Source organism: Antrostomus carolinensis, unplaced genomic scaffold (genome assembly GCF_000700745.2).
Source record: "Antrostomus carolinensis isolate BGI_N321 unplaced genomic scaffold, ASM70074v2 scaffold11902, whole genome shotgun sequence".
Lineage (NCBI taxonomy): Eukaryota > Metazoa > Chordata > Aves > Caprimulgiformes > Caprimulgidae > Antrostomus > Antrostomus carolinensis.
Genome location: NW_010300197.1, coordinates 42054 through 68446, shown reverse-complemented (window position 1 = coordinate 68446; position 26393 = coordinate 42054). Strand labels below are relative to the sequence as shown.

The 26393-nt window shown below is 38.1% G+C and overlaps 1 protein-coding gene across 3 annotated transcripts in view; it reads right to left on the bottom strand.

Moving 5' to 3' along the window:
* Positions 1–26393, bottom strand: part of RAPGEF4 (Rap guanine nucleotide exchange factor 4) — a 77908-nt gene that overhangs the window by 39405 nt on the left and 12110 nt on the right. For 2 of the 3 annotated variants that reach the window (XM_010163046.2, XM_010163047.2), the window contains exons 3-9: positions 14369–14422; positions 13962–14068; positions 11939–12060; positions 10303–10486; positions 3975–4059; positions 915–975; positions 92–168 (exon numbers count right to left, since the gene is read on the bottom strand). In XM_010163046.2, coding sequence (XP_010161348.1) covers positions 92–168; positions 915–975; positions 3975–4059; positions 10303–10486; positions 11939–12060; positions 13962–14068; positions 14369–14422 — 690 coding nt within the window. The remainder of the gene's footprint in view (positions 1–91; positions 169–914; positions 976–3974; positions 4060–10302; positions 10487–11938; positions 12061–13961; positions 14069–14368; positions 14423–26393) is intronic. The other variant, XM_010163049.2, reaches the window with a different exon arrangement.

The following is a 26393-nucleotide window of genomic DNA, read 5'->3' as shown; positions in this document are numbered from 1 at the left end:
TTCTCTAAACTAAACTGTATTCCTTCAAAGTTTACTCTTTCTTACAATTGAAATAATAAGAATCATATAAAAAGGCTTCTGAAAAAAATACCTTGCCGTAAATGACTACATTTACTGATCCCTTTAGGATAATGTACCAAGAAGTACCTTCTTCTCCCTGATTAAATACTACAAGAGAGAGAAAAGATTTTATGGTGAGAATATAGTTATTCAAAATATAAATGGGTCAGATTCTGCACTCAATAAAATTCAAGGTAATTCTACTGCAGTCATAATAATGTCTACCTCAAAAAAGGGCATACTATGATTTTAAAAGCAACTGCCTTCAGATTTCAGAAAAAAATCCCACAGCCACATAGTAGTTATTACACTGATGTGAAAGTTGCTTTTATTTTCCATGACAATTGCAACAACTACTTTATTGATACACATCAGGTTATCAATTACTAATCAGCACACAGATTTAGATCCCACCAGTAGCACCATGTTCTAACCCAGTTCTCTAGTGGCTGTGGATTTGACATTCATTTGTTAAAACTTCTCAGTATAAATAGGTCTCAGCAATCTAACATTCTAAATCCTTTATTTTGTGCAGGAAGATTTTTTTTTAAATACAAGGATATTATTAAAATACATTTTAAATAGAGATTGGTCCAACCCAAAATTCTACACAAAAACATACACAAATTGTAGATGATACATACATGCAACCAAGGATATAGAATTAATTTTGGTACTGTCCCTGCAATCGGCAACAGACAAAGCTAACACCTGTTACTTCAGGTTTTAAATACTGAGTGACAGTCAAGTTTGAAGAGTACATCCAAGTTTTGCTCTTGTCATTAAAACATTAAGAATTTAAATGTTCACGTCACAGATAAGAAAGAAGCTCTGACAAGACTCCATTTACTTACAGACGGTTCCTGCTTTGGGATGTGACTCAAAAATGAGGACACCCGCTAATTCTCGCTTTACCTTAAAATAAAGAGAGAGAAATTATGGTTTTTATATGTATCTTATTTTTCCTAGTGAGAGTAAGTCACATAATGTACCCCAGTTGCTGCTTTCCTTCCCTCTGCATCATTCAGCACTCATTCAGAGTCACACAGCCAGACAATGGTCTGCTTCACTTGATGTCCTATTTCCTACTGATTGGCTTTACAGAACCTTACAGAATGAGCCTCTATATTTCCTGGCTCCAAATGGCTCAGACAAGGGCATCTTTAAGGTACAGGTCTCCACATCTTTCTTCATACACACACATGAAACCATCATTAACAACATTAAGATGACAGAAAAATGCAAATGGTAATAGCTAACCTATTACAGAAGATAGCTAGCAATTGCCAATTACTCCACAGGGCTCTGTGGTATTCCTGTTCTTCCCTGAGAAATCAGTACCCTTCCCCTTACTGACGTAAGTCTGGGCACTTCTGCTGTGACGAGCTGTGAGGCACAGCCATCTGGACCTGCTGAGGCCCTTCTCCGCCTGACAGCTTCTCAGGCAAAACATCCAGCTCACTGCCTCTTCTAGGAACTGGAGAATGTGACACTGCCCTGAGTGTCAGCCTGCTCCTCACCGGGTTTGCATTGCTTTCCTGTGATTAGCTCTTATGGCTGACTGGGCAGTCGTGTCTAGTGAGACACTGTTTACAACTGCTTTTTCTCACTGTAAACACTGTTACTGTTACTTTCACAAAATAGTAGCAGTACTGGAACCTCATATTATCCTGAGTTTTCCTATGTACTTTATGTCTCTCTTCATACAATTGCAAGTCTCCAAGGACTTGGAGGCCAATTTCCAAGCAGTGGGATTCTCGTTTTCAGAGAATGTCAGCTGGTGACAATCCATGTTTCAGAAGTACTACCATGTAACTTAACCATGCCAAATACATATCAAAAGCTGGCTCCAACATATATTTAGTATTAGTATTTTCACACCATTCTCCCAACTGAAGAAAAAAAATCAATCCCAAATTGAAAAAAAATTTAGGTCATGAAGAAAAACTTGGGGAGGAACTCTCAAATTCTGGACACAATCCAGATGAGAGTCTGGTGGCTGCATCTCCTAAGATGGGTGGACAAATTCGGGCTCTGATGTCTTAAAGGCACCCACCAAACCTTTTCTCAGGCACCAACAGCCAGTTGCAAAGCACTCTGGTTTTGTAGTCTGGAGAAGAAGACTACAAATGGATAAATAAAGCTGTTTTGACAGGTTTTTTAGTACACTGACCAGTAAATGTACCCACAGGCCTGTGATTTCTACAACAATTATCTCACCAAACTCTTTTATAACCTCTGCCTGAAGGCAATGATGCTTTCATAAGGACAGGAAATACAAACCCATTAGCACTGTTCTGCGCACTGTAGAGAGTGCAGAAATATCCATGTATGTCCTCATATATCTTCTTGGTTGTTTCAGTCATTTGTCTCTGCAGTGAATGAATCCTCTTGATGAAGTCAAGAATTTAATTTGGTTTTAACACTGTATTATGTAATTGTTTTTCATTCATACATTAATTTCATAGGCTTCTCTAGCAGGGATTAGTTCATCACCACATGACTTGAGTTTATCCATTTTACTTCCTGATGCTCATGGCATATCTAGAAAACTTAGTACTTTAGGAATTATGCCTTGGTTAAAATTAATAAACATCCCATTTGCTTTCAAGTCAATTGACCATTAATCTTCTAGTTCGTTGCCTGTTGCTCCTTTGAAGATTTCCTCTTAGCTAGTCATGGTTTCTGTCCTCTGCTTTAGTTCCCGCTGCACGTAATAGGCTGGCATTTCCAAATTCTTACTAAAAACATGGCATCAACTGCATTTCTTAAAAATGCCAAGTATTTCTTGCAGTTAGTATCATTTGCCATATTTGTTCTGTATGATACTTGCTGTGGATTCCAACCTCAAGTTTCAATTTCTTCTGAGCCGGAAATATTTTGTGTTTTGGATTTTTTTGTTCTGGGCTATGTCTGTACTATCAAGAGTGTTCTCTGCTCCCTCTCAGTATCTGTCTGTCTCGGGTAGTTTCTTTTGTTTGTTTTGAAAAGAGTAATTTCTAGATCTTACAGCAGTCCTTCTTTAAATACTTTTTTCCTACATCCCAGAGATGCTTGGCTGTCTGTTCCCTCTTAGTTCAGTTACCAACTCTGGATGCATATTCTCTTTGAAAAACATTGTTCAGGTGTTATATGTTTGCATGGAGTACTGTCTTTCTGTAATGCAGCTTCAACAGCTGCATCTGGCCACGTTAGCCGAGAATTATTGAAAATATCAATAGCTTCCAAAGAAGCTATTGTCAAACATAAATCTACTTTCTGACTGGCCTCCTTTTTCTGAAAGCACCCACATCTTTCTGCTACCAAGTAAAGTGCTATTTAGCTTGTTTCAGTTGCCCACACAGCGTGTCAACAATGGTGAGACTTTAAGCAGTTGCATTCTCTCTTCCAGGCATTTTCTCTGTTTCATTTATTCTTGGTTCTCTGCAATGTTCTTGCCAAGTCAGAGAGAGGGTGTCTGATGAGGTTTCCTTCACTTAATGATCAAACTCCAAGCAGCCAGCACTGCTCACATTTCTGCACTGTGTACTTCCTCCTCCTAACTGGTTCAAGCTAAGACTACTTATAGTTCAGAAATCAGACATCTACTCTGCGAAATTCAGTAGCACCACAGTTTCAGGTGTCAGGTCAGATTGAATGCACCTTAATTTAAACTCTGACAGGGACCCAGATGGAGGCACTTGTGTCAAGTGAGTGAGGTAGGGGCTGTGCAGATACACATGAAGAGAATCATATCTGATATCTGACAACCTACATCTGCATAGTGCTTGGGTGGTCCTCACAGGTGGGAAAAACTTCCTTGCATGGAAAGTATATATGGGAAAGGGTTGTCGGCATGCCAGTTCTAATAAAACACCAGAAGTCAAAATTCAACCTCCCTTTTCGTAATAAGTTATAATTTTAAAAATACTTACTGTGGTAGAAAGATGAGATAAGGCCTTAATGTGAAGAAGTTCTTCATATATAATTTCTAAGTCATCTATAGTTCTCTGTCCAGGCCTACAGAGAGAAGATAAAAAGGATAGCAAAATGCAATAAATGCCCAAAATAAATGCTTCGGAGGAGTACAAAACAACACAAAATGCTGTTGTAGTGTCTACTAAACAGGGACTGAACGATGGTTTTGGCTGGAGGACTGAAGCACACAAAGGATGGAAGCACTATGAAACTACCTGAATGACAGTGAGCAGCAGCCATGGCAACCACCTTAGAGAGATCCTGATTAGGCAGCTTTCCTGATGAAATCAATTGTTCTATATGTAAAATGGTCAGATAAATCAGAAATGGTACGTAAAGATCCGTTCCTTTCAAAAGGACTCCTGAGTGTGGGACCTGCATTATTTTTCACGTGTGGCACTGTTTAGTTGTAGCAAACAGACAGGAGCAGTGGTTTGTAAAGGAGTGCATGAATTTCTGCTGAACAAATTGGAAGAGGCAGCAGTGCATCTTGGAGGACAGTAAATGATTGTTATAGAGTTAATGCTGAGTGCTGTTGTTTAGCCACAAAGGTAAATAAGAACCACTCAGTAGTTTCAACTTCTCTCACTAAAAAATACAAGAAGCTGTCGTTAATAAACAGCACGCACTGATGAAGGAATATAGCACAACTCCTATAGCACAACAAGGAATGAGGCTGCCACTGTGACCAAAATAATTGCATTTCTGTAGTCTATACACTGGAAAATTTTCTGATTGCTAAAAAAGGACACAAATACTCTGAGGGCTGCAGTGTGTCAGAGATGCTTTGGGTATCTAATAAACAGTGACCATGAGAAGGAGTTGTGGGAGCTCGTGAGTAACTCCTGATCTTTTTCCTACTTGCAAGATTCTCTTCAGTTAAAGTGTCTAATATAACTTTATTTTCTAAAAGGACAAATTCTCCTGTGGTATAATTTCAGACAGTGTAGTACATACACACACAGAGAAAAAAATCCTTTCAAGTATTATACCAAGTTACTTTTATAGGACCAAGTCCTTTCAAACAATAAGTTTTAGATTTGTGAAAAGCAGAATATAAGTAATTAAATTAATGTGTCAAGAACAGAAGAAAAGAGCAACCTAGTCACAAGAAGGGAGAGAGGATAAATTTGAGATGTGAGTAAATGGGACACAGGATGTCCAGTCCAGGGGTAGGAGTTTAAAGAAGAAGGTTTACATGTTCGCATTAAGAACAAGCTAGTGCACAGTTCCAAACCCCACTGACTACAATGTGTACTGTCAAAAGAATTAACAGCACAATTGAATCTTTGGACAAACCTAAAAGAAATGTCACAATGAATCTTTCCAACATGAATTTTCCTCCTAAAATGTCAATATTACAGGAGATTCTAGCACCTAGGGGATCAGGAAAGTCACATAAAGAAACATAGTGCTCTACAGGTTTTCTGCCTAATCACCTCTTGGTTCAACAGTCTGTCTAAATCATGTGTGAGGCAGATGGAGTACCCAGCAATCGTGTCACTCTGGAGTTATATTGCATCTTTTTGCAAAAGAAGTTTGATGGAGACTTCTTTTGGATGAAGGAAGTACTGAAGAAGTCATAGAAAACAAGGATAATTGACATCTTCTCTGATAAGCAAGTTGTATTTTTCATCTGTTCTTCACTTACCAATGACATACATTTATTATTACCCAGATTAAAGACCAATTTAGACAAAAAAAACCCATTTTGGATAAAAGTATTATTTTCTCATACAGAATGGAATAAACTGCTAAGGGAGAAACAGAAACTGGTTTGGTACTGCTATGCCCTCTAGTGACTCAAAATATTATTTACTATTTCTAAATCTGTCTTGAAATTATAAGGCTGCCACTCCTAGCAATGTATGCGGGACACTAGCAGCTTAATTAAGTACAGAATAAATCTAAGAGAGAACTAGCTACCTTTCACTAGAGATTTAAGAAACACAAGGTAAGGATTTTAACAAATAATACTTCCCATAGAAAGTAACAACTACTTTTATCACATGCTTGCAAAACCAGCATGTCTTGGAAAATGAAAACATAGTGTAACAAATTAACAAATTTATACATGAAATTAAAATATAAAAGGATGATGTCTCACTACATCAAACCTTTATCAAGACAAAAGCGTACATTCTTCTGTCAGTACGCCCATTTGCCTCCTGTGTTAGCACATTGGGAGGACTGACAATCTATAGTGGATGCACTCAGTCTTTACTTCTGCTTCTGCAGATGTCACGTGGAGAGATATCAGGCATCACTGCTTCTGTAAAACCTGTGTGATGACCCACTGATGTTGATTTGTAGGATCCTGCTGTGTAAAGACCTAGTTTCTGCAGGGGACACATTCTAACAGCAATAGCTGGTTATAGACAGGCTAATAAATGGAATAGGTAGAGAATGAGGCTAAACATTAATGGATAGGAGAACTCAGGTGATATTAAGTGATCGATAAAAACCATTCAGTGTTTGAAGAATTTATCAAGGTCAGAGACACTGAGCTTCTCTGTGACTAGGATGTCGACAATAACATAGTACTTTGCCATTGACAAACCATGTATGTACAAGCAATATCATTGATTATTTTTATTACACAGCTAACCAGAAAATTCTCAGATAATAAGAACAAGGGAAAAGATCAGAGACCCCATAACATTGTGATTATATGTCAAATAAGCATGTATTTCCAGAGTACAAATTTTGTCTTCAAGTACCATAAAGAATATATAGGAGACATGAATACATTTACCCACTACCTGTATCTGAGTGTGAAAGTGAATGCATGTTCATTTACTCTAGCATGGAAGGTAATCTTTGGACTTGAATCAGTGCTCCTTGATTAATTCCATAAATACCATTTACCACATATAATACCCATAAACGTCAGTGAACTGATATGTGGAAAGATAATCTGTATTTCCTGTCCCAGGAACAACACTTAGTTTATTAAATATTGTTGGCAAGAAACTCCACCAAGGACTATGGATTTTAATACAACCTTTATGAAGAAATCCAGTATGGTTCTTACTACTAACAGCTGGGTGGAATATCTAAATAAAAATTGTTAAGAACAAGAGAATATCTTGCTTAATTTTTACAGCACCTTCAAGAAACTATAGATTCTTAGCAATAATTAAATTGCTTTTTTCTTATATATAATTTTTGTGCTATTTACCATGTTTAGATCTATTTTCACTTCCTCTCCCTAGCATCCTGTCGAACTTACTTCTGCAAATGACACTAAAATTTGATTACTGATCAAATGGAATCAAACACTCTTTGTACTGAGAAAAAAATTTGCTGAGTGAAGTCATCAAGAATATATAACACAAATTTATTGCTTCAGTCATACTGCTAACTTACTGTAAACTAGAGTATTAAAAAATAATATAAACCATAATATCATCTGAGCTAAATTCTGTTGTCTGATGAATATCACTCTATTTTAAAGACTCCTGTTATTACTGGGTTTAGCTTTGTATTATAGCATCCTATTTAACTGGGGTTTACCATCGTTAGCTATATCCGAACACGATCAAAATAAAATAAAAATAACTAGAAAAATGTTTTCAGGATGTATTTTCACACTAAAAGACTAAATCACGTGTAAGGAAGAGCTGCGTTAATTCTACAATATTTTTTACAGGGGACTTGCTCAAGGTCTGCACCTGTGCTCCAGCCATTATAAAGAGCAGAGAGCTGTGTTTGCTACTTCACAAAAAGCTATTTTCACATTCACAGTGTATGTGTTTCCAAAGGAAAAAAAACCCACCCAATAGCAACAAGAGCCTGCCAAAAATTTCCCTGAGCTCTATTCTGTTTTTTAAACTATAGAACATTCTTTCACAGTTTGACAGTTAAAATGCTGCAGTTAATGTAATAAACAGAGAATTTTTTAAGCCGGCTGTCAAAACAAGTGACACTTTTTGCTAGAGATTTTCAGATTTTGAACAATAGAAAGTACCTTTCAAAGCAACAGCTTCATTATACAATCAAATTCTCAAAGTAATCTTCTCATCAAAGAATATTGTCTTATTTCTTTCAGAGTAATTATCTGAGATCTGCAACCTCTCCGGAAATGGTGACTATTATAAAATGCAGCTGTGTTGGTTTGAAAATTGTGGGTCCTGCTCAGGTCAGCTGGAGCCAGTGTCTCTGAAGCTCCGACAATTCCTCGAACTTTTGGCAGCTGTAACTGTGTCTAGTCAAAACTAGCAGGACTCTGAGGATTCATGGAGATTTTAACAGCTTTGATACAGCCCAGCCCAGGGTGGATTTTCAGCTAACAAAATCATAACACATGTAAACTGAATACTAGAATGGTAGTTAATATGGTGCCTGACAGTACAAGCTTGCTTCCATGAGCAAAGGGCAACAAAAATAAGCACTTTCAGGGACAGGGACAGGGAAAGATGTCAGATGGCTGACAGCCTTGAGAAAACCTCCTTCCCCTCACTATATTGCATGAAAAATCTCCTACGAATATTCTTTCAGGTGATGCTGAGAAGTGACAACACAGAAAGGAGAGCAATACTTTCCACAGCATCATTCTAGCCCTTCAGCTCTCTGCAAGGAGTGTGGATGATAATCAACATTGACACTCCCAGGGTAAACTTGTACTGGCTGCTCTGAAAAGTCATGATGGAAAGCAAAGGTGGTAGGCAGCCAAAAACCATGATAACTTAAGAGGCCATTCTCTGAGAGCCAGCCTGCTCAGTCAGCCTGAGGCAAAAGCGATAGTGCAGAGGTGCAAGGTCACCGTACATACACATAGAACTGCTCCTGGTCTCCTAATGACTGGCATCTGCTCATGGGTGCAAGAAGCCCTCTTTTGCTCCTCAGTGGAGAATGCAGAAGACATCTCCGTGAGGAGAAAACACCTCACTTCCCTCACACCATAAGGGTTTATGAAAGCTCCCAGCCTGGTTTGTCCATATATTTTGTGTGACAGGGAGTGAGTGCTCCTTTGGTTGTGTTTGACTAGACCTCTGATAAACAGAGGAAAGAGAATTTATACTTTTAAATCTATTGCTGCATGGCAGTGTTACCTATAAGCACAAGTATCTGATGGCACTTTTTGAAACTCAATGCTTTTAACAAGTTTTTGGAAAAATGCTGTCTAAATGCACTTAAGATCTAAACAGTCAACACAGGGACAAGAATTGAGGAGGGAAAAGATACAGATGGAAACAGAACAGGAACAAGCACTTGTGTTAAGTGGATTCAAAATATTTTTAGTATAAAGAATATTCTCACGCTGTAGGCAGGGCCCATCCCATCCCACAGCAAAGACCAACTTTGCCAATGGACTAAAAGGAGAGGATCCAGCTTTGTGTACTTATTTTTCTTGAACTGACCCTTACAAGTAAATCTTCAGTGAAGCTGACCTTAAGTAATTCATTATTCTCAGTGCACTTAACTAGCAGTAAAATATGTCTTCAGTGGCTCTTAAACACTACCTGCATAATGAAGAGTTTGCCTCCAATGGAGGGTCAGACAGAGTTTATACTGGTTGCTTTGAAGTCCCTATAAAGCTGCCTGTAAAAAAGGCCTTTAGCACAGTTTTCAGAGTGACCAGAATGTATTTCTGAAAGCATGGTTAGCCAGCCAATGAGTGAGAGGACATAATCTGACAGCTGTGAAAAAGTTAGGCAGACATACTCTGTGGCCTAGGTACAGAAAGCTTTTTTTTAAAAAAAAGTATTGATTTTATAACAATAAGAATGGATAAATAAACCCAAAGAACCACATTTCACACCTTGCTAGCAAACTACAACAGGCCAAGTCCAGACTATCTTAATTCAATGAAGTTCTACCAAGGATGAATCTAATTAATGTCTGCCAGTGACAACCATAACTGAAAGGTACCTGCAGTGCTGCCATCCTACCACTCTACTCACTCACAATAACTGGAAGCAGCATAGTTAATTGAATAGTACATCTACACAGAAAGTGTTAAAGAAGAAAGAGTCTTCTATTACTTGCAACTTACTTTTGGGGCGACTCAGAAATTAAATAAAAACTCATAATGTGGCATTTTCCTCAAGGGGATTATAATGGTATTCACGGCCTTTGATGGTTATTCTCAACACACAGTTCAACATATCAGCATTAATAAGGATGGAAAATTATTTAATATGAACTTAAAAATGTCAGAGGTTGAACAAACTGGCACTGAAGTGAAATAACTGGCCAAAGGATGCCTGATAATGAATGTAGATTTCTCTTGTTTCCATGTCACAAGGCCCATGTATTATATTAACTCATTAATCTGCTTACGGTTTTCTGAGAATCATCCTCATATGAGCATCTGGCCCAATCTGAGACAGAAGTAGCATAGTGTCCTGTAGCTCCTCATCACACTCCTTTTTCTCTTCTTCGGTTGGCAAAGGGGCATCTTCATGCTCATCGTCCAAAAATCGATAAAATAAGTATTTGTCTTGAAAGTGATGTTCCTGATCCACTGAAAACAACATATCAAACACTAAGCTCTCCTCATTAATATTAACCCTGTAGAAATCTGTGTAGAGTCATATATGTGATATATTAGTTAAGAGGGAAAGAAATCTGAAAGAGGGAGAGAAACTGCAAGAATATGAAACAGCTTTATTTCTCACATATGTCCCAATTATGTACCTTGGAGGGTACACTTTTAAACTGTGTACTACAAAGACTTTCCAAAAGACTTCTATATATGTGTGTTGTGGGTGTGTACACATACATGCACGTGTGCACACGCGTGTGTGTGTGTGTTTTTCTTATTAGATCTGGTTTCGCTCTTCTTGTTTCAAACCATTTCATTTGCGCAAACAATTCACACTGGGAAATGGTTTTATCACAAACTTCTACAAGGTGTTCTCGAGCCCAAACACCTTGCCCTACATGTTTCAGACAGGGCTAAAAGGTAACAAAAGCATCTGAACTCTTTCTGATATACCACAACTGTACATCATCAAGATCTAATCCCAGGGGCAAGTTCACTGACCTGTGTCCTGGTGGAAGAAATTAATGGAAAGACTACCAGGAGAAGAATTCTAAAGAGGGGCTGTGATATGGCAGAGGACAAACCCTTGGTCTTCCAAGCAAGTCAGAGTGATGTGTTGAGTTGGATATTGTGATGCATCTTGCAAAAGCTTGCCCCTGGGAGTTCAAGGGAATATTTGGTAGGAATTAAAGCTAGAGCCCTTAGGGTAAGGAAGTGGTGGAAACAATCATTGTCTTCTCAGTGTGGAAATTTCTCTCTGGGATATGGGAAGCACAACAAAGGATAAATGGAAGCATACTGTAATAAAGAGCTGCTCTTCTGAACTTAATAAAACTGTACATGCAATGCTTCAAATACAAATACTGCTTTAGAAAGCTACCCTTTTCAGGCCTATAATCTGCTACCAAGTAAATCCTGCCAAATGGAAACTGAAAGTCAATGCAAAATGCAGTCAGAAAACTAACATAAAATCACAGATCTCTGGAGTGATGACTTTGGGAACCATTCCAAAACTACTGAAAATCATTCCAAAACGATGGATCTGAGCAAACACAAATGATCACATTCACTTCCAAATGCTGCAAATCTTTGATGAAGATCAGTTCGGTGTATGGTAATACATCTCTTAGTTTTGCCTGAGTGATACACAACTCTTGCAATATAATCACAAGGGAGTGTACTCCTAAGTATAATTAGAGTTATCATTATAAATTGTTCATTTACTTTTCAGTATTTTCATAAGTTAAAAAGGTATATTGGTAGCAAGATTCATGTAATACTTTTGTGCGTTGCACTTATGAATGAACAAGTTGCTCTGCAGCATTTCTTTCAGGCTCATGATCGCCGCCTTTTTCACGAAAGAGATCTACAGAAGTACTATGTCACACATTGCCCATGTTTCAGTCAAGATGCTGATTTTCTTTATCTTACCATGGTTAAGAACACCTTCTTCCAGCAATACTTGCCACATGCCAATAGCCTGGGTTCGTGAATGGACACAAGGACTTTGCTGCATCATCCAGTCAACTAGTTCTGTCCCCACACAGCATTGCCTGAAGGACAAATAAATAGGGAGAAATTAAAAGGAGCTAGTCAAGAGAGATCACACATAGAGTCTGCCAAGAACAGTGAAACCTTAAACTCTGTATAACCTTAGTCAAATCTCCCTATAGAAAACACAATGTCACCATCTATGTGTATATGCCTGAAATGCAAGTGAAGGTGTTCAGTTTTGAGAGGATTACTTCAGCAGAACAAGAAGTGTTTTGGGATATGCAAAGTTCAGAGGATTAGAGTGACCCTGTTGCCACCTGGTACAAAATCTGTTGCACCAGTGCAACAACTTCCAACCCAGATTTTAAAGGACACTTCTGTAAAACATGGGACAGTAAAAGCCTCACACTTTTCAGAATCCTGCATGAAAACAGTCATCTAACACTGTCAAAGCTTTGCCAGTGAGAATAGCTTCCACTGGAAGGGTGAGTGTTATGAGGGTGTTCCTCCATTTGTAACCAAACTCCAACTACACTGTATTTGGGGACACTGGTTTGCAGGTCTATAGTGTTTCTGGGGCGCTCTCATGCTAGGTGCTGATCACTTCATAGCTCCTGACTGACTCAGAGACAGATAACAGCAGGCCTCAAATTGTGGAGAATGCCCAAAGTGGGGGGGGAAAAACCAAAAAGCCACATGGCCACTAAGCAAAATTCTTTGTCATAACACTCCTTAGCTCAGTAGAACAGAAGCAAATAAGCAATGATGTGATCAAAAACTTAAAAATCTATAACTGATGACATGTAGAACAGAGAGGAAGCTGTCTAGTCCTTCTAGACAGGCTCTCGTGGCTCCACACTTCTTGCATCACTTTCAGAGACCAAGGAAATAGATAATACTGAAATTGCTAAAATTTAGCTTAAATAATCCTCTTCCAATTAAAATTCCATTTTGTTGATAAAAATTTCCCTCACCTGGATCCAATCTAGATTTTGGCATTCCATATTTTAAAAACCCAAGGACAGAACAGTGAGTTTTTCCCAGTTATGCATAAGATGAAATGGTGCAGTTGTTCGGAGCAGCATTGGTCTTCATTTATCATACATGCTCTTTTTTCTTCTAGAACAATGAGCAATGTCATATCATTATATATTCTCAGACACAAGCTCCAAATACCTTGCATCATATTAAATACATTTTGGACTGAAATATGGACAATCAATGCACTTATCTCAAAAGCAGATCACGAACATAGTGATTTACTATTTAGAAAAATACATACTCAGAGATTTTAAAACAATTTTTATTTAAATTACTCTGAATAATGTATTAGGTATTTGATTTAAACATTAGACACTGAAACAAACTGATTGTTTCTTAAGCCAATGTTAGATCCTGATTCCTTGAAGTCGGATTTCTGTTCTACAAGTGCCATTGTTATCTCACTTCAGCAAGACAGTGCTGCCACCAGCAGGAAGATAAGAAAGCCTGGCAATACACTGAAAAAATAATTTTAAATAGAACAGAAAATCTACATAAGTAATGTTTCTCACCAGGTGAATTTTCAGAACTCCATACTGAGCAATACTGCTGTAGCAATCCGTACAGTAACATAATATATTAATGAGCTTTCCTATTATCTCTTACTGATATACAAAGAGAACAGAATCTATATTTTAACTTGATATTGCACAGAATATTTCAGCTAACTATGCTATTAACTTTAGAAGAGTTTTTGTATGTGAATGCTCTGTTCACAATCATGGACTCAATTTCCACTCAAATTACTTCAGAAAAGATTTACCAGGCCCATTAAAGACTGCATAACATCCAGACTCAAATAGCACCACAGAATAATTTCAGACCTTTTGAGACCTGAAAGTATGGTAAGGCATAAATCACAAATCAGAGGATGGTAGGCATAAAAATTCAGAGACCTCTATACAATCAGCTCACACACCTGTAAGTCTTCAGATGGTATTTACGATCTCTTATCATGTGAGGGGCTCGAGACAGAATTGTATTCCGCAAAATCTTTCCAGCTCTGAGGATCTTTTCTGAAGGAACCTTGGTGATCATGGAGGAAAAAAAAGGGACCAAGACATACAGATTTTAAACTTTCTGCAATTTCTGTACTGCCTTCTGCAAAACAAAACACAAGTTCTCTTTTCGCTGAATTAAAAGTCCTTGGCACAGATGATTACATTTGCAGAGCAATGTAGTATATATTTGGGATTTTAAGTCTCACATACTGATCACATCTAACAGAAAGCATTGCCTCAGTTGATATGCATCACACTATTGGAAATAGGAGTTATTTCCATTTGTCTAGTGGCCTGGCTCTATAGCACACCTATGTCCTATTACCTGTGTAATGGTTTTAGTAGGACGATGTGGGATGTGAGGTTCAATAAGAGGTGTCTGAAAAATAAAATGAAATTAAATAAATTTTTATAGGTTGAGTAGTAAAATAAAACAAAGACTAAAATAAAAAACTGAACAAAGAAGCTGTAAAAACAAAGTAAGACTTGTAAGTCCAAGCTCCCCCCAGGGGATGTGAGTAGAAAAACTCTTTGAAGACATCCTAAAGACAAACTTAGCTTTTAATGCTCAGCAAATTAAAAGAGTGGCATGACACGTTAAGATGAATAAACAAATGCATGTTGTACTTTCTAAAGTACTAATGAAGTGCCCAATGGCCAAGTATCACACCAAATCTGAGGCTACGTGGGCAGAGCTAGCTCGTCTGCTTGCTGCTCTCAACCCACCGTGGGCAGAACAGCATTCCTCTGCATGCAGCTGCCTCTGCCATTCAGTCCCCCACCACGGAGACTCTCTCCTCTTTCAGCACCTTTTTCTGTTCAGCCCTCTTCTCCCTTATAGCACAGCACAAGAAACAGGAATGAAGAAAAAGCTTTGCTCCCACTATGTGTCTTTTCTAAACCATCACCAGGCCTAGCTGGCAACCCTTTTATAGCCGCTCTCTGAAATGCAGAAGCATGCAGGCCACTTGCAGAGACCTGGGTAAGGACTTTCACAAAGTGGCTGGTGAAGGAAAAAGAAGAGAGTAAAGCAAGTGACTTGGTTCTGCAAAGGGAAGAGTGAAAGGGAAGGCTATCAGGGCTCTTCAAGAGAGAAGCAGAGAAGGGGATCAGAGAAATGGGAAAACAGGCACATAACGAACAGTTGAAAGGAGATGGGAGACAGGAATCACGTGGCACAAGACAGAGGGACAAAGGAAAGCAGAGGGTTAAAGGACACTAGAAACGGAGACAAAGGAGAACAAAACTGAACTTCAGCAGCCACCTCAGAATGATAGGAAGACTTTTTGCTATGTCGGGACCAGTAGTTAACAGCATGGACCAAATTTACTTCCAGTTTGAAATGTCAGGAGACACAGCACGAGGGCTGAATTTGGCTGGCGCTGGGGGCTTGCTGACAGGGCAGGTCATACCGAACACAGAGGTCTCCTGCAAGGGCAAGGCCTTGCCTCTCGGCCCACGGCAGCCACAGGTACCTCACACCTGTACAGCAAAGGCAGGACAGCCAGCTAAGGAGTACAGTGAAACACATGCCATGTACTGCTGGGTTGCCTGGCATCAGTTTTCTTAAGCTGGGCATCTGTTTGTTAGCTCCCACGGGATTTTAATGATGTGACAAAGTCCTTGTAGTAATCGAAGAGTGCTAGGAGCTATGAATGCACCAGGAGACTACAGGTCAGCTGGGAAGGGGAAAATGAGGGAAACACATGACAGAAATCAATAAAGATAAGATAATCTTAATGGAAAGGCCTGTATATGGAAAACAATCCAAATGGTTTTTCATTTCTACTCATACTTTACAAGAAGTCTCTGAAAAGGCAAATCAATACAATTAAATTGGAATTCCTGGTTTTTCTCATGAATAAGTCAACAATTTTTCAAAGACACATTTCAGTTATAAACATTTCTGTCCCACCAGAAGGGTGGTAGAACATCCCTCAATATTTCTTGGCTTCTGGAACTGTGTGGAGCATGCTTTAGACAGTCTACATTTGCACTTAAAGCATGCTGAGAATAGCAAGAATCTTTTGATAGATGCCTCTAATGCAAACAAAACCACTGAATAATAGTTTCAAACAGGTATATAAATAAACAATGAAGTCAGAGATATCACTTTGAGTATTAATTTTTGCTTCCATTTTCTTTCAAAAAGAATTCGAGTCCTCATCAAGTTCAATGAGATGGAACATAAATATATACTTAAGTGGTTGGCTAAATCAGCATTGAAGTCATTATAAAAATTATTTTTACGTTCTACATTCTTAAAATATTATTACCCAATCTAGCTTACTGATTTTCATTCTAGTTAGGAATATACTTCAAAGGAGAGAGAAAATGTGCAAGACAAAAAATAAGAGACTTTTGCAACAATAGACTAGTGAAAATGAATGCACATTTTTGGTTTTTAGAGTTTCCATTAAGCTACAACAAAAATGCATAAAACAAATACGTGAAAAAATTGAATATAGATTAAGATTTGTCAATAAATCTCCCATCCTAATCAAAACAGAATAAAAGAGAACATTTATAAGAAATCTGATTCAACCCAAAAGTACAGAAAAAAACCCAAGGTGAATACTAAGGCACAAGAATCTGCAGAAACCAGCAGGAAGGCTTGTTCACCTACATTTAACCCTGATCAATACAGAAGGATCAGCTGTGGAGACAGAAGGTAACTCTGGTGAAAGTGATCATGAAATGACCCAGTGTCAGAACTTTACAGAAGGAAGTAAGAAGAACATCAACACAGAACAATGGACTAGGAAGAAAAAATTCCATAAAACCAGAATATGGATAGCTAAATTCCTGAAGCAGGTCATGAGGGAGCAAACATAAGGTAAAAGGAGTTAAAGAGAGCTAGTAGTTACTTAAAGAAATGATAAGAACCACACATACAATATATCCTAGCACAGAGCTAGAAGGTGCAGTAAAGAATCAACTTAGGTAAAAAAAAAGAGCTCTTCACTGAAATACAAGAAGGAAATGCACAGAAATGAGAAAGTAGGGGATTTACAAAAGGCAAGTTTAAAAAAATGAATTGAATTACGGAGAACAGAATTATAAAAGCAAAGGTATAAAATGAGACAAACTACCAAGAAATGTCAAGAGCTACAAAAGATATTCCACAAGAACATTAGTAGTAAAACAAAGAAAACAAAAAAATTGTTTATGAACTGTTCAGCAGAGGGAAATCTATTGACAGCTAATTCAAGAACACCAGAAGTAGTTGATTTGTTTTTTGTGTCAATGTTCATTAGAAAAATAAGTGGCAGGAAGATGGCTAATATCCTAAGTAGTAGAGTGAAAGGAGTAAAATCTCAGCCCAGGAAAAAAAAAAAAAAAAAAAAAAAAAAAAAAAAAAAAAAAAAAAAAAGAATGGATTTGAAAATATTACATAAATTAACTATTTTCAGATTGTCTGGATTTGTAGAATTTCATGCAGGAAACTTGAAGAGCTTGAAGAAACTTAAAGAGGGCTGCAGCTATCTCAGAACTGCCAGCAGCCACCTCTGACAACTCCTGGAGACGAAGGAAGGCAGCAGAAGACAGAAAAATGGGAAAAGGAGGAGCTGAAAAATTATAGATGTGTCAGCTTAGCTAGTCTTTCTAAAAAAGTCCATTTGTAAGCACCTGGAAAAGAACAGGAAGATGTGACATATGTTAATCAAGAACAAACATGCCACACTGACCTAATTTTTTTCCATATCCGGGCAGCAATACTGACAGACTAGGGAAGAAACAGTAGATTTTCAATCCTTTACTTTAGTAAGACTTGGCACTGTCTAATAGGATATTATCTTCTGCAAAGGGCAGATTAAATTCTTACAAAATAATTGCAAAACCAGTTGGAAAAGTATATTTTGAAAGCAATTACCAGTGAAGCAACTGGCAGTCATACCAGAGGTCTGTTCTGAGCGGCATTCTCAAGAATATATCACATCTGATAGTATTAAATATTTACATGGGATGAAGTAGAATGTACGCTGATTTGATTCTGCAGGAGACTTCAGGGTGGGAGGGACTGCAAATACATTGGAAACTGAGTTTACATTTTGATACAGTTTTGACATTAGTCTGAAAAAAATATGCTGTTAGGCAACACAGACAGCACTGACTACTCTTCTGAAGCAGGCAGAATCAGTTGTATAAACACAGGATAGGGAACAAGTGTCTTAGCACAGTTCCACAGAAAAAGAAATAAGATTTATAATAGATATTAAACAGAACTGAGTAAACAATGCCATACTTATGTGAAAGCAACAAATACTGTACTGGGATGTAGTAACAGATGCATAATGGAGCTTTGCTTTAGCCAGCCTAGATAAGACCTAAGCTAAAGCACTGTGTCTCAGATGCCCACTTTACTTCAAAAGCATCTAAACCAACTGAACGGAAATTAGAGGAAAGCAACAAGAATAATCAGAAAGCACAACAGAAATAATCAAAGTTCTTCAGCTAAGGAAAAGGCAAGCCTTAGCAGAAGTGTGATAAAAAGTCTTCAGATTTAAAAAGCCTTTGAAAAGAAGAAAGAAGTGACCTAGTCCATCATGCAGAGATCGGGAAATAGAGAGTCTAAATTGCTGTACGAAAGATTCAGGTTAGACATCAGTGAAGCTGTTCTAACAGTGTGGACAGTGAATACTGGCACAGATTGCCAGGGAGGTGTGGTTCCTCCATTTTTGGAGGCTTAGGAAAGTAGGTAAGGTACCTGTCAGGAGTGCCACAGTTATAGTGAATTGTGCATGTGGCTCAGGAATGGACCAGATGCTTTCCTGAAGTACCTTTTAGCCTCACTAAGTGACACTGCACAGTTTTTGAGGACACCTTTACATGTCCAAAATTAGTTCAACCACAAGGTGGTGCTTAAAGGGATGATCAATAATGCAACCCCCAGAACAGCAAGCCTGGACTCAAGAAAGCAAGGTAGTCACTCCTACTGAGGGACAACATTGTCGCCATCCAAAAGACATGCCCAGAAAAGAGCTCCCCCAAAGTTACAGCCTTTCAAAGCTGCTGCAGTGAACTCTGGCTGCACTAGCCATGAGATGAAATGCAACAAATAGAACCAGAGGGCTTGGACTGAGTTAGCCATAGAAAGGCAAGTCATGCTTGGAAGGCAGAGAGAAATGTAACAGCAATTAGTTAACAGGAGATACAGTGTTCCTGCAACAACTTCCCATCAGAAAAAAAAAGGATTCTGTAAGGGATTGTCTCTTAGGATAATAGTAACAACTTGACTGAAGTCCAAGAAATGTTTTTTAAGTCTTTACAATCTTGGATCTCCCCGTAAGGGCTGCTTAGAAAGCACTTAGAAAGAAAGAAAGAAAGAAGTAGCTCTCCCTATTAAACAGCAGAGAGTGATCAGAGTGTTTAATTACCTTCTTAACATATTCTAGTATCTTTGAAGAATTAATGTGACTAAAGTACATACATGTTCCATGGAGCTACAGGACTGCAGCTACTTGATGATCATATTTTTAAGGACTTTTGAATAAGGGAAATGTTATCAGGTGAAGAGCTCAAATATGCAAGCCAATTAGAATAGTTTACAAATTACTACCCACCTCCTGGCCCCAGAAGCGACAAGTGTACCTGCTCTTGGCTTTCCTTCAGCATGAGATAAAGCAATACAGCAGTACCATCTTAAGCTTTAGCTACATTGTGCACTTTTCCAACTAGGGCACACAAAGAGAGTTTACTATGATCTGCTGATCCTCCCTCTTGGGGAGAAGATGCATGAGTCTGGACAGTAGAGAATGAAAAGCTGCAGATGTTGGTAAGGGGAAGCAGAAAATGATCATGAGAAACTGTGATAAAATGGTTTTCAACATTAACATTGACAAAGTCCATATCTGTACATTTATGGATTCATATTTGGGCCACTCAAACAAACCCTTCATGAAGTCCATCACAAAACTCCCTATTTAAATTGCAATGAAGCAGAGAAAGTAACAATTTTAGCCTTCATTCCTTTGAAGATTCCAATATTTATGCATGAGAGCAATACCATAAATTTAAATATGACTACTCATGTGTATAATTTTATGTACCCATTTAATCTCTGGAGAAATAGGCCTTAGATTACAAAATATAGGGCAAGGGTTGCCTTTATTTCTGTGCTTCTTACATCACTGAGCAAGCCATATGCAAAAAAATAAACAATATAATGAACAACAATAACAGAGACCTAACATGAGGTCTGCATTTGTCAAGTTATTTTAATCCAAGAACATCTCTTATAAAAATACATTTTCTATTCACCTTGTTAAATAGCTGTAAAAGATGTTTCTTCTGAGTCTTTACATATGAATGAATGCTTTAGATCTACAGCAATTCAGATCTATAGAATCAAATGATCTAAGAGACCTAACTTACAATTCTCAAATGTTAACTTAGGAAATGTATATTGCAAAGAACTAAGATGAAATAAAACAAAAGCCAGTGAAACATGCTTTTCCCATGACCTCAGTGTAGCTCATCTCTGAACAGAGAACAAGTTTCTGTATTTACTGGAGTTGAGCATGGCACTAGAGAAGGGGGATCAGATAAACCTGTGCACTATTGTTGATCCCTTTATTTCCCACTGGGGCACTGAAAAGAATTGCAAATGACATCTGTTTTCCTGCTGGCTGGCAGGGAATCCAGAAGAAACAAAGGACAAAAGCCACACAAGTCAAAAGGTGGCAGCAGCAACAGCCAGATCACTAAGAGGTCTGTTTCGTTTACATTCTCAGTATTTACTGATACTACTGATTTAGGGCATAATCCAAATCCCACTGAAATCACTGGGAAGTCCTTAATTGACTCAATGGGGTTTAAGTCAGGCCTATAGCATTTGATTTTCCTAAGTGTATTTCAGAAAGCAGAGCATCTTTAGCTCTTACTCGTTCCAAATGACTTCTAACAACTTCTGATGATTGCCATTTATGACTGACATGCTTGAATATCCTTGTATACATCTCTTGAAAGGCTATCAGTGCCCCACCTGGTTCACGTGGGAGGAAATAAAACATACAAAAAACCATTCTCACAATATTGGTGAAAGTATAGCCTGTCAGTAAGACACAGCTGACAATCAGCAAAAGTCCCCACAGCCCTCCCACACAACACCTCTCCCTTCTATTCTTACCATTCTTTCTCAAATCCATACATCCATTTCCAAAAAGTTCCCTTTTTTTTTTTGTAATATGTCATGTATCTGAGCTACTTCAGAACAAAGGCACAGATAAGAATTCCAAAGATGAGAAGCCTTTGTAGAGGTGACAATTTTTCCAATACAAACCAGTATATCCAGCGCTACAGAATAACCATATAGCAGGGATAAAGCTGAGCATACAGGTGTGGAAGTGCATTTCCAGGCAGAAAGCAGTCTTGGGTAGAGTATCCTACTGTCAACTCCACTGGTCTAATTTTCATCTATAGAGAAAGTGTGTCTGTGCAGACTGCACCAACCTCTGCCAGGATGCTGCTGGTACAACACCACACTCAAGTGAATGCAGCTTGCTGAAAATCATCAGAGAAGTAGCTGGCCAAAGATCCTGTGATAAAAAGGTCCTTTGAAACACACTTTTGTCAAAATTTGAAGGAAAAGGTAACCATTATTGTAGGGATTTCTGTGCTGTTTTAGCCTATGCTGGATCTCTGGAGTAGCCCTATGGACAGTCCGAGAGAAACCTTGGCACACACTCCCTGCCACAGGGACTTCTGACGTCTGGGATGTGTTACCAGGACCAAGCTCTGTCCAACCCAGACCACAGTCATATCTGCAGAGAGACTTCAACCATGCTCCTCCAGAAGACAAGAAATGTGGAAATGAAAACAAAACCATCACCACTATGCTGGAAACATTTCAGTCACCTCTTCACTATCTCCCCACAAGTGTATGTAGCAGCTGAGAGAACCAACCTGCACTCCTCAGTGCTCTCCATAAGATAGTACTGGCAGGCAGAGCAAAGTGCCTGCTCACATCTCCTAACTTAAAAAGTCCAAAACTGACTATGACTGACCTCATGCCAGGTCTGTAGATGACTTAGCAACACTTTGCAACTAACAAAGGACAAATTACCTAGAAAGAGCGCTTGTTACTGCTCTTCATCTATGTTTACCAAACAATGAAAGTATTAAAGGGATCTGTAGCCAGTCCAGATAGTCTAAACTTGTACTACCAAAGCATCTTCAAACTACCCATGCTCACAAAAGACAACCACGTAGTTTCTTAAGAAACATCTGTAAACAGCAAAAGTGGGAAGCAGGGTCAGCTATGAATGAAGGAATAGTCACAAGGACGTTTGCAAAATAGGAGAACTTCCACAGCAACAGGAATTAATCATGTTTTAAAAATCTTCTGAGTTTCATAAACATGTAGCACCTGTAATCTAAATACTCATATATTTAACTAACTACAAACTAAATAAACCAGGTAAAACAGACTAGCAGAAATTGTCAGGGCCAATGGTTAAGACAGCTCATTTTTATTATTTTTTTCTGACTGCGTGAACTCACACAAATCACAAAATCACACCGTGTTTAATTTTTCCCTTTTTGGAGAGAGGAATACTAATAATTTCTACCTTTGTAAAATGCTTTGAATACTGTCAGCAACTGGGCTACTATCAAAATATTCAGAGTAATGATGACTGTTTTAAAATCTATATTCTTTAAATGTAATACAATATGAAGAATAAGCTGTATTTTAAAATACATTCTAAAATTGCTTTTCTTTAGTAATCTACATGTATTAATAGCAAAAACAGGAAAATGTGTCCCTTTAAATTCTCAAAATACAATCATGTTAGCAAATTTATTTTAGAAAGTTAAATTGAAATTGCATTATTAACACTTCTATGATGTTTCTTTGACAAACTGTAAATGTCTGTCCTTTTAATACAAAATGATTCAGCCATTACCAAAAATGATACTTCACTGTGAATGTCAAAGGGAAAAAGAATATTGAAACAGACTATGACCAGTGCACAAAAACCCCCAGAACATGGCTAATGATGTCTTATTTTCCTGTCATTTTTCTTCTTCCCTGCTACAATGAAACAGCTGCTATAACTACACTGCATGCATTGAATAAAATGTCAGAAAATGCTAACTCTGCTTTGACCATTCCCAATATTCTGATAGAGGTGTGACTACAGTTATCATCAGGAATCTCGAGCCTAAAAAAGAATAAAGCATTTTTTTTTCATTGTCTCTCATGAGAATTACTGGTTTCTTAGTATCCATGACTTTAATTGTATGTTTACCTGAAATTATTTACTTCTTGAGAAACAACCTATAATGATGAAGATGAAAAACTACGATAAATATTAGGCAGCAAGGTTACTGGTTTTTAAGACCTGCCTCTCACACATGCTATATGTACACAGCAACTATTCAAAAGGCAAACTGAAGCTAAGTGAAAGATTAATGAGCTTCTGGAGCATTTCTTTCACTTGTTTCCAGATACCTTTAGAGCTTCCCCACACATCTCCCACCTCCAAGTCTCCCAGGAGGCATGCCTCTAGACAAACAGGACTAGATGGGCTCTCCTATGCTTCAGTCACACCCAGATGCCAAAACAGCCCTCTGAGGACTAGGTGGTGACAGTTTAGATTAAGTGGTTTCATGCCAAACATGAGGGTGCCAAAAACTGGATGTAGTGTGAATTAGGAAGTGAAATTGTAAACCTATTAAAATCAACGGTAAAACTCCTTGACTTTAGTGTAGTCAAGACGCCACCCAAGTGAGACAAGAGCTCCACTGTCTCCTGGGTGATAGCCGCTTATGTATGGTGTGACTCCAGCTAGACATTCCACCTCTGAGTGTTTCAAATTCATCTGTAAAATGGGGACAACAGTGTTTACTCACATCTCTGATAAGTCAAAAGAATGAGCAACTGAAAACACTGGTGAATGCTGTAACTGAAATCCTGTAAGTCTAGTGTCTACAAATTCATCCTGAGCATTTTATAATGATCTTTAACACAGAAAGGAAAAGTCATTACAGTGAGAAGGGGCTAGAGGGCATTGAAGGTTACCTCCTGAATTCTCTGGGGAGGTCAGCAAGGTAAAGCCTCTGGCAAGCCAGGAAGAGAAATTAATTTAAACCTGGTTTGTGTCTCTTCTGGTGATTCCAAGTTCCTTCTTCTCCAAGTTCAGGACAGTGCATTGTGTGAACGTACATGAAATGAAGAAACATTGAAGGAGTGCAGCACATCTGCCTCAGATTCCAGTTGCCCTATCTACTCCTCATTCTTCTTCCTATCATCCTTTTCAGAAATAATTTTTTTTCTAAAAATGAAACTGAAAAGGAATAATCTAACAGTATTTAGCACAACACCTTCTGTTATTTTACTTCACAGAAGGAGATTTTTAATGATTTATACAGATATTTTCCATCTACGTAGAATATATTTCCTAAAAAAGGTAAATGGTTATTTCTGTAGTATATGAAAGTATCCCACACTGATGGCTAGACCAGAACACCCTTTTTTAAAAAGCACAAACATTCTTCTTTCAGCCAAGTATTTCTTTACTTCAACAGCTTTTGGTCTTCTGTCATAAACGTAAAAACCACTCAAGCATTTCTGTTTAATTTACATATTTGTGCACCAGTGGAAGAGACAAGCATTCTACTCTTGGCAAATACCCACAAAACAACCTTCTTGTCATCCTTAAAAGTTCTATTTCCCATGATGTCTACAAAAAGCTTGTCAAAGTGGAAGGTGCCGATAAGCTGAACATGCTACCTATCCTGTCCCATCCAAGTCTTTCAGACTGTGCAGTTTATCTATTGGGCGGTTTTGTTTCAAAATTGGATTGTAGTCTCATTAGGGTAGCGCCCTTCTTTGTAGTGCTTCTGATGCAAGAGACAGCTCCTGTCCCTGACTGGGACACGTTAGCACTCCCACAGCTCTGCTAACCACAATGAACCTTCATGACCAGACACAGCTAACCAAAACACTGAACATCTGGACAATGCTCTTAGTCACATGGTTTAGTTTCAGGAAGTCCTGCAAGAAGCAGGGAGTTGGACTCAATGATCCTTATGGGTCCCTTCCAACTTGAGATCTTCTATTAAAACACAAGGGACCTGGTCACAGGGGACAACATGCATCTTCTGAGGACAATCCATCAACATCATTACTTTCTCCTGTTATGAGGGCATATCATCATCTGATTCAGTAATTGGCAAAATCCAACAGCATAAATTCAGGGAGGAAATATTGGTTAGGAAGGTTTAAGGCCTTTTTCTTTTACAGTAAAATCCAATTGTGGTCTCACACATATAACTAACATGAAATGAAACTCATAACAGCCGTATTAGTTAATCACTTAATTCAGTGTTCTTCAGATACTTTACTGGCAGTAATTGTATTGATTAAAAACATACAAAGGCATTTGTAATCGTATTATTAGATCTGAACAACGTGGATTAATAGGCTCTGTTTTTCACATTAATTCCATAATGCAATGGGAATAATCAGTAAATAAAATACAAACATCAAGTTAATGTGCATCTCTGTGAACAATAGGTATTCCCCAATAAAACAGTAAAAGAATAATACTATTAATTCCTACCAAGCTGAACAAAATATAATTAGCATTAGAAAATAGTAAATATTTAATATCTGTAAATTTTCTCCTTCCCTCCTCCTAACTTCCTACAGAGCTTGCAGCTGACTAACTTGATACCATTTAAATCAGGACTGTTCACATTTGTTATTGTTTTGAATTTCAGCTCATCTTCTCTGATAACTAGTGAGGGACAGACATTCCTAAACATACTCTGAGCTGCTTCTGTTGCTAAGTGAATCTTTATTGCAACTTGAGAAAAAATTGGCTCCACAAATGCACACAGAACACTGAAATAATTAACCCAAGACTGATACAGAGAGGTGAAATTACTCTACCCGACATTTTCCCTAGAAAACCACGTCTTTTTACATCCCAATGCACCATAGTATGTTTCTGAAAGAGATGACCTCTTTTTACCTCTCTCAGTATGTAGCCCAAGCTGTGTAAATTCTGTGATGTCTGGCTATAAGGGATATCACAGAACCAGCCCTGTCCTTGTGAAATGGAAAGGGACCTATTATATGTATTTTGTAATTTATCCCCTTTCTCCTATTTCTCTTTAATGTTGGCATTTATTTTCACATCATCACTAGAACTATTGGTTCGTCCAGCTGAAACACTGTCCTTGCCATCTCTCAACCACTCACCTTCTTTTTAAACAAAATCTCAAAATCTTCTTTAGCTTAATTGACTCTTTAGTGTCTCTTTGGGCTGTATAAAGGATAAGGATTGTTGCACTATGTTAAGCAAATCACATTGTGAAAATGTTTGTTGTTCCAGAGAAGT